General features: G+C 38.2%; 2 protein-coding genes across 4 annotated transcripts; one reads left to right on the top strand and one right to left on the bottom strand.

Moving 5' to 3' along the window:
• Window positions 1-1,487: 1,487 nt before the first annotated feature.
• Window positions 1,488-3,626, bottom strand: LOC124320924. Of its 2 annotated transcripts, none has more exons than XM_046783832.1 (7): window positions 3,508-3,626; window positions 3,104-3,399; window positions 2,973-3,040; window positions 2,671-2,904; window positions 2,271-2,607; window positions 2,044-2,211; window positions 1,488-1,978 (listed from the first exon to the last, which is right to left on the bottom strand). In XM_046783832.1, the coding sequence occupies exons 4-7, from the start codon at window positions 2,711-2,713 to the stop codon at window positions 1,537-1,539; spliced, it is 990 nt and encodes a 329-aa protein (XP_046639788.1). In that variant the 5' UTR covers window positions 2,714-2,904; window positions 2,973-3,040; window positions 3,104-3,399; window positions 3,508-3,626; the 3' UTR covers window positions 1,488-1,536. The 2 variants fall into 2 exon arrangements, with proteins under 2 accessions (XP_046639788.1, XP_046639789.1); XM_046783833.1 differs by having other exon boundaries at window positions 3,104-3,349; window positions 3,508-3,608.
• Window positions 3,627-5,326: 1,700 nt separating this feature from the next.
• On the top strand, window positions 5,327-8,459 carry LOC124320921 (late secretory pathway protein AVL9 homolog). Of its 2 annotated transcripts, XM_046783827.1 has the most exons (10): window positions 5,327-5,805; window positions 5,870-6,098; window positions 6,177-6,446; window positions 6,516-6,643; window positions 6,707-6,787; window positions 6,851-6,985; window positions 7,049-7,271; window positions 7,339-7,519; window positions 7,583-7,671; window positions 7,740-8,459. In XM_046783827.1, the coding sequence occupies exons 1-10, from the start codon at window positions 5,464-5,466 to the stop codon at window positions 7,880-7,882; spliced, it is 1,821 nt and encodes a 606-aa protein (XP_046639783.1). In that variant the 5' UTR covers window positions 5,327-5,463; the 3' UTR covers window positions 7,883-8,459. The 2 variants fall into 2 exon arrangements, with proteins under 2 accessions (XP_046639783.1, XP_046639782.1); XM_046783826.1 differs by having other exon boundaries at window positions 6,177-6,643.
• Window positions 8,460-8,548: the final 89 nt, after the last annotated feature.

Below are 8,548 nucleotides of genomic sequence, written 5' to 3'. Positions count from 1 at the left end.
TGGATTGAAAAGAGTCCTGAATAGCACGTTGTTTTCAAACAACTCTACTAAGGACCATCTGCTTTCTTACCTACTTAAGTTTTTTCTTTTGTGAATTTGAAACGTAGTGTTGCTTTTATGGTTATTATTTCGCCGTTATGCCCTATATCATCTGTATTTTATTTTCTTCCGCGATCCCTACAGACGAAGAAAAAGAACAAGTAGCGAGAGAGGTGTTCACGCCAATGCCACGTGAAAAACCCCATGCTGTTCTTGCTCTTAAAAACCATTAGAGGAAAAAAATACGTTCAGTAGTTAGTCGTTCACTCTTTATGATAATAAACGTAGGAGGACTCCACACAGAAAAACTGTTCCATTATAGCAATGTCCCCATCACTGTTTTTGGAATGAATGATTGAAAGAAGCAAGATGTTATTCATCCCAGGCAGTATCAAAATCCCGCATGCTGGGATATTCCGACGCGGTCAGAAAAATACCATTGAATATTTCTGAAAAAAACAATCATATCTCGATTAAATGTAACGGGAAAATGAAAAAAAAAACTTCCGCATGGAAGAATCTCTTGTTTAATCGTATAGGTATAAAAATTTGTTTGTTTTCTGACCCAGTGAGCGTTTAGAAGATGGTGGGGAGACGCGGGATAAAGATGATGAGAAACGACATGCATGGAAAAGAGAAGTAGGCTACAAACGAATAAAAGTCAACGCACGGATGGTTGGGGGGAGCGGGTGGTGGGAAAAGTGCTCCATCTTGATACATTAACAGGAGTGTATAAATTCAAGATCGCTAAAGAAAACTAATAAAGACTCACATGTGTGTACTCGCCCTTCGGCAGAAAATTACAAAAATATTATGATGATAACGTTGAACCACCAAAAGAGATGATCACTAATAATCTATTTGTTGATATTTTCTGAGAATGCGGATTGAGGAAATAAATAAGTAGCGTAAATTTCTTTGCATCCCATATTTAACACCGGCGTATCACCCGGTGTTTTGTTTTGGTGTAAAATAACTTTCGACAACTAATGACGGGAAATATCGTAACTCATGGAACAACATTTAAAGTTAATTCTATGGTTTCCAAGGAATCTTAATTAAACCGCCGCTCTTTGTATTAATTTTTTGGCTTAGAAAAACAGCCCATTCACTTCACATCAACCCTTTTAGCCATTTGAAGAATATGTAACATCAAAAATTTTTCTAGTACTGTTCTGGAGAGTCCGTAACGATCCTATTGTATTGTCAAGAGTCACAGAATCTTAAGCGCAGCAGTTTTCCACGAAGTCTTTAAATAGCAGGTCACACCGGAACACAACCTACCAGTTTTATCTACATGCTAATGTTCACTAGCTACCCAATTTGGTTATTCTCTATTATCATATTTATTATTACAGCACACTTTACTTGAACAGAAAGTAAAGAAAATATAAAGGTTTTCTTAAAAGTGTAAATAAGGTCAAAGGTGTTGAAATACGAACACTGAATTTTTCATCGATTTCCCGTATATTATGAGAACAGTACCATACATAACGTCTAAACGTTACTCATTGCGTTCAGTACATAGCGGAAGGAAAGGTACGTTTCTACGGAATTTTCAAATGTAATTTTAGTGATTGGGAAATGGTTTCTCAATTCCGCCAAGGTATCTTCAGATGGACAGACAATATCAGGCACTTTGACACCACGAACTCCTCTGATGCAATGATTTTGTATGGTATTTACAAGTTGCATGTCGACATCAAATTGCTGCAATTCTGTATAGCTTTTCCCGTCTACCAAGGATCGTCTTTTCAATTCTTCTATTCCTAAAGTGAATAGTTGAATGGGAGATAAACCCTCGGTGCGGAGTTTGTGGGAGTCCCACATAGCACAGAATTCATCTAAAGATTTTTCAATCAGGGATCGGAAAACGAAATGTAGTGAAAATATGTCCATGTTGTTCGAAACGTCCAGGATTCCTTCACCTTCCATAAGACTGAAATTAAGTGAGCATTAAAAACCACATTCTTTTCCTTCACACAACATATTTAGAAAACTTACTAGAACAATTCTCTGAAAGGGGATAGGGCAACACGTAACACTTCCCTCCATATTCGTTCAATTCTGGTGTTGTGAACTGACCGACCGCTGATGAAACTGGCCCGATTACCACCCCTTGTAAGGAACATCAAATGAGCAACACCAACATTCTCCTTTCCTTTGTCAGTTCTAGAAGAAAGAAGTATTTAGAACAAAATTGAGTTGGAATCACGGGAGGAAATTGATACCTTACTCGTGATGGCAGACCAAGTTCTTTGACACCGGTTAGAAAATGCTTCAAGACCGTTTTAGCTTTATTATTGGTGTCTAACTTCATACAAAATATTTTTCGATAAAACCCGTCAACTGCTCCAACAACAACAAACCTCCATCTAATGAGTTTATGATGAGTGTCCAAATGTACCATAGACAACGGAGCTCGCACTTGATAACGTCTTCTCTTGATTGTATTCTTGGCTCTTGGCTGGGATCCAAAGATTTCATGAACACATTTTCTTATACGCCATCGTTGGACAAAGACACCTACATTTGTTTTGAGGTGGTGTCTCAGATATACATCTCCTCCTGCAAAGGAAAATCAAACAATTTAAATGAAGCCACGGAAATTAAATTTAAATATAAAATTACCCATATTTGGTTTATCAGCCAAGACATTTGCTATGACTTGCATGAGGTCACAATCATCAATATTAGAAAATTTCTTTCAAGAAATTTTGAATTGCTTTAGTTTTCTGAGTATTGTCCAGTGGGACAAACCAAACCATTTTGCCATTTGTTTTACTGAAAAATCCCAGTCAACAAGTTGTAAGAGTTTTTCCTGAGATATTGGAATATTCATTGGTTCCATCACTAAAAAGCAAGCTGATACCCAAAGAAGACATTTAAATTAGACTACATGAAGGAATCGAAACCACATTAACTGAAATTACCAGGCCAGTAGTTGTCACAAATAAAAAGTATAACACTGATGATAACTGGTGTCTTGAAAAGTGACAAGCTGTTAACAATGAAAACATTAGGATTACAAGAATGAAAGAAATCAATTTTTTGGTAAAATTACTTGCCCAATAGTTGACAGGAACACAAAAAGCCTTAATGCTTTCCAAAAAGAACGCGGTTCTTCCTCGATGTTGAAATCACAATTTATCTTATATTTTAATGAAATTTCTTTAAGAATAATCACTCCTGGACTACAGGTAAAACACAGTTAAAACTGCATGCTCCTTCTGATAATTACAATGAGCACGTGAATGGCTCGGTGAATGGCTTCCGACTGTTGTGAGCCCTGAGCAGTCAGCTGTGTGGGCTGGTGTTGTTTTGTTCACAAATATATGAAAATTAAGTAAAAGGGAGATACTAGTAAATGCGAAAAAATAATAAAATTAAATAGAAGTAATAAATATCTAATTATAAAGTGGATTTAATAACTTGAATTCAAAAAAATAAACGCTGCGGAAGGATTACCTGGCAACGGTTAGCAGACGACTAAAGCAGACAACGAGACAAAGAGGGGTGCGAAAGAAAAAAGGGGTGTCTGTTTTCGCTGCTACAAACGGCGTTCCATACTTAAAAGTAGTTCGAAACCCAAAGTAGCAGGGGTGTTACTAAAACGCGAAGCGAAACGGCGGAACGCGAAACTCCTAAAACGCGAAACAGTGGTGCGAAACGGTCCCAAAAATTGGGGACCGTTTCGCGGGTCCAATGGCCTAAGGGCATCCTAAAGTGCGAAACCATTTGCGAAACATTTGATTTTTGAAATATAAAAAATTTCCTGTTTTTAAATTTCTGAACGCCCAAGGGCATCCTAAATTGCGAAACTACTTGCGAAATATTTTACTTTTGAAATTTAAAAATGATACTATTATTTAATTTAAATAAATAATATGAACATCTTGAATTCCACCGTTTATTGTAGTTTGAACAGATTCAAAGAGTAATTGAATAACAAAGATGGGCTTGGTAACAAGTTCTGTTGGTTTCATACATATTTTCGTACAAAGTCAATAATTACAGACTCAGACATAAATAGGTTATAGTTTCTGATATTAAACTGGCCGGTATAGCTATTTGGGCATCAATTCTACACAAGATAATTCGCCGTTAATTGATTTTGATAATGAGTAAGGCAATGAATGCATGTGTGCCGCTTTGCGCTTTCTCACCCTGGCCATATGGCTGTGTATTTTCCGTCGTCTTTTGTCGAAGCCGGTCGAAGCACTTGGAGCTTGGCCAAACCGAAGTTGCTCTTGCACAACGTCTCGCCATTGCTGATGGATGCTCTTTAATTCGAATGCTCCGGAGCGTTTAGAAAAATGAAAGGCTCTTAAACAAAATAACCCCAAAAAATAAATCTTCTATTTTATTATTTTCTTTTTTAATTTGATAGAAAAAGAAATCATATTCCCAAGGACGACATTTTTATGTGTTTGACTCGCAATCAGAATTGATCGGAATAGATTTATTTTGTCGTCTATAACGCTAAATTATAAAAGAAGTGGTGGTCGTGATATGACGAGACCGGTGCTCATCATCATTAACACACACCTGTTGAAATATTATATGTTTGGTTTGAAGCTGTGGGATGATGTGTATAATAGTACCAACCGTGTAGACATTTTAGTATTATATTAATACTTTTTCTTTTTTTAACATTAGTCGACGAGAAAAAAAGAGACAAAAAGAAGAAGAAGAAGCCAAAAAAAAAAAATCGAACGATAACGACGTCTTCGTGACTACTTAGTCTCTTTGAAAGGAACTTGTTTTTCTTTTTCTCTCTCGAATAATTTCAACTTTTCTGCTTTTTTATTTTTTGCTGCTGCTTTTGTCAATGAGACAAACCGAGACAGAGCGTTCCGTGTACACACATTTAAACTCAACTGCCAACATACATATCAAAAGCCAGTTCGGTAGTTAGTTAGGTTAGTAAGTAGTTAACTTTTAACAATGCACTGAGCCACTAACGTCGACTGTTTCGCGTCTACGGTTTCGCATTTTAGTAAGACCTCTAGCGCCTAAACTGCGAAACGGTCCCGAAAATTTTTGGGACCATTTCGCACCACTGTTTCGCGTTTTAGGAGTTTCGCGTTCCGCCGTTTCGCTTCGCGTTTTAGTAACACCCAAGTAGCAGGTAGGACATCATCACTGTTACGCCAAAGCACGTCATTTTGAATTTCATCGGCGTTTGCGCCTAAAACCAGCCTCGTGTGAAATTACCAGCAAGACGGGGTTTCGTGAACAAGATGTGCGCCCCAGCCCACGTCCAGCGTGATTTTGACGTCAGTCGTGAAATCGTCTGCAAACATAGATGCCCTCTGGCGAGTGTCTGTAGATTTATTGATTTTTGGATCTGAAGTGTGTACTAGGCAGAGCATTTTTGACATCTGATAAAAAGTTGTGTTCGTGGACGTATTACGATATAAAATGGAAGAACAAGTAACAGATCAAGAAGAGAAAAAGAAAAAGGAGACAAGTACAATAGCTCGGGAATTCAGCCGAGATGCTCCTCCAATATTGCACCTTCTCGTCGTTGGATTTCATCACAAAAAAGGGTGTCAAGTTGAGTATTCATACCCTCCTCTTTGCCCCAACTCTCCTTCCGAATCTCATGAATGTCCGGAAATGTGGAAAAATTTGCCTTCCCTGGCGATGCCAGATGGCTCACATAATTTTGTTGAGGATACTGTCTATTTCCACCTCCCATCAATGGCACATCCAGGCAAAACAGTTTATGGTGTTTCCTCTTATCGCCAAATTGAGGCAAAGGTATGTATAAAGCTGTTCTATTTTAGTAATGTTTATATCATTAAAATTTGACCAATTTGAACAGATGCTCTCTAAGAAAACTGCTGACATAACCAGAAGCACTGTCCAGAAAGCTGTATGTGTTCTTTCGAACCTTCCTTTATATGGTCATATCCAAGTAAAAATGGGATTGATCACTGAAGCTTATTTCCGTGAGGGGGATTTTACTCAGTTCATGTTGCTCCATGATGCTTACAACAATCTAAACATGTGTCTCAACCCTGACCTTCTAAATTCTACTCAGGCTATCATTGGTACTATTGCTCTAGTTTAGTGTAATTGTTACATACTAATACTAATACTAATACTAATCGCGACTTTCTACTTTCTAGGGCTACCACTACGTGAAATGCTAGAGAGATTCGGTCACAAAGTGGTTCAACTATTTAAGCTGATTCTACTGCAAAAGCGAGTTCTCTTTTTTCATTCACCAGTCCGACCTTTATCTACATCTATTCTGGCGATGCTTGCACTTTTCCCTGGAGTGGTCGAATCGGGTCTGGATAATTGCACCGCCTTAGCTAGTCAGCCGGAAATAATCATCGCCGAGACGTTGGAAGTTCCTAAACAATTCATTCCTCCACCAGATGAAGAACCCGCCGGTATTTTCTCACCTCAAAATCAGTCTAGTGTTTATAACGGACTGACAGAAAAACTATCTTCTTGGAAAGATAAATTAGCTGGAAGTACTAAATCCGCAGATACTCCCACGGTTGACGCTACTGATGATAGTAAAGTAAGCCGGGAAAGTAGCTTTGAAGATCTTCGAGCCCCCACTGCTCAAGAAATGGAAAACGAGGTAATTCTCTTATTTCGAGGCTATTCTCGCTAAATACTACCAATTTGTTGTTGAAATCCCTAGAAATCAGGACGCATTTCTCCCTCTATCGTCGCCGGCCTGCCTAATGAAGACTGTGGATTGCCTCTTCAACTCTTTGGAAATGTTAGTTGAATTTGAAATCTATCTATTCTATCGATTTTACAAACTTTTAATTGTTTTATGCAGGGTTATGTGTGTCATCCGTATCTGTCACTTTCATATTTAGACCTCTTGAGTGAGCCTAACATCCGCGGCTACATTGTTGGCGCTACTAATGTGCTATTCAAGCAGAAAAAAACTCTTTTTGATGCTATCATCGAGGTATCATTTCTTACTTGAACGATTTAAGATAAATTTTCCTCACATTTTCCTCACTTTTTAAAGTTGGAGACTGGCCGCATCGATATCACCGATCCGGAACTACGTCGTCAACTTGAGTTGACCAAAGAAGACATGCGATTTGCAGATCACATAGTCCGTCTCGTTGTCCAGGATCGAACCAGCAATACCTTTTTGGACGGCGTTGGATGGGAAGGTGGCGATGAGTGGCTGCGGGCTGAGTTTAAGACTTATCTTCTTTTTATGCTGAGAACATCCTTGATGGACGGTATGTCTTTTCTTTTTTACCCCTAAGTGCTTAAATTTCAGACATTTTAATTGTTGTGTTTAAACAGATGGATGCAAGTATTTGGATGAATTCAATCCCGCTTTTATCCAAGCATGGAAAGCCACGAGTAACTACGCGAAATGGCTCGAAACTCCACATCCTGCTGTCTTGGAACTCCATCCTGGTCATATGTTCTCCGGCCAGCTATCAATTTCAGATGTCAAGCTTAAAATATCTCAAATCACTCAGTATGTTTCATAACAATAACAACTAAATTTGACTGTATTCTCATGATCAATTGTTTTTTGCAGAACGATGCAGAATACGGAAAAAGGGCGGAAGATATCCAATGCGGCCGCTAGCACAAGTCGAGCAGTAGCCAACACGAGTAAAGTTGTTGGTAAGATATTATTCATTGGTTATTTTAATTCATTATGTTCGAAGAGAATTTACTGGAATTCATTTTAGGAGGGGCTATTTCGCAAGCTAAAGGAGCGTTTTCAAGCTGGTGGAGTACATTCCATCAACAACCGACCGAAGCAACTGAAGAAGCTGAGGAAGCATTAGGACCGAATGGAATGCGAATGTCCGACATTGATCTGACTGAGTGATTGCAACAAGGACAAAAATTAGCGAAAACGAGTAGATAATAATCGTGGTTTCGTAATTTTCGTAACAAATGCAATCATAGGTTGTATGCGCAAGGCGTGCTAGTCAAATGTTTCATCGACATCGAGAAAAGTCGAAGTCGCTTGTTTTTTTTGTTTTTCTCTTCTTTGGGATCTTATTATTTGTCGTTCACCTCGTTCACTTGTTTGGTTTGCGTTCCATAATTTGCATGCGTATATACTCAGCTTGCAGTCACAATTAATTATGTGTTTCGTTTTTCACTAGTTGGGTGAAAGTCTTTTTTTTTCCTAATTCAACATTCCAGTTCCAAGTTTTTCCCATTTTTTGCGACGTGATTGGAAAGCTTTCAGAGAAATTCGACTCTATTGGATTCATGTTGGCGATGACAGTCAAGCTTCCGATTTTCTCTCGCGATCTAAATGAGGAGATGAAAATTGCAGTCAATGTTTTGAGTACTGTAGATATAAAAGCACACTTGGCATTTGTTAATCCAGTAGTCCTTGGATGAAATATATACGGTAACTCGGTGGGTATTTAATAAACGGAGCATAAGCGAAATCGATTGTAAATTCTATTTGGTGCAGGCGAAGATTTAAAAAATTCAATCAATCGAAACGGTTTTTCATGATTCACATTCAATTGTCGGT

The sequence above is a fragment of the Daphnia pulicaria genome, chromosome 1, assembly GCF_021234035.1.
Source record: "Daphnia pulicaria isolate SC F1-1A chromosome 1, SC_F0-13Bv2, whole genome shotgun sequence".
NCBI classification, from domain to species: domain Eukaryota; kingdom Metazoa; phylum Arthropoda; class Branchiopoda; order Diplostraca; family Daphniidae; genus Daphnia; species Daphnia pulicaria.
Note: the sequence above shows the minus strand (reverse complement) of the source record. Positions and strands in the feature narration are given on the sequence as shown.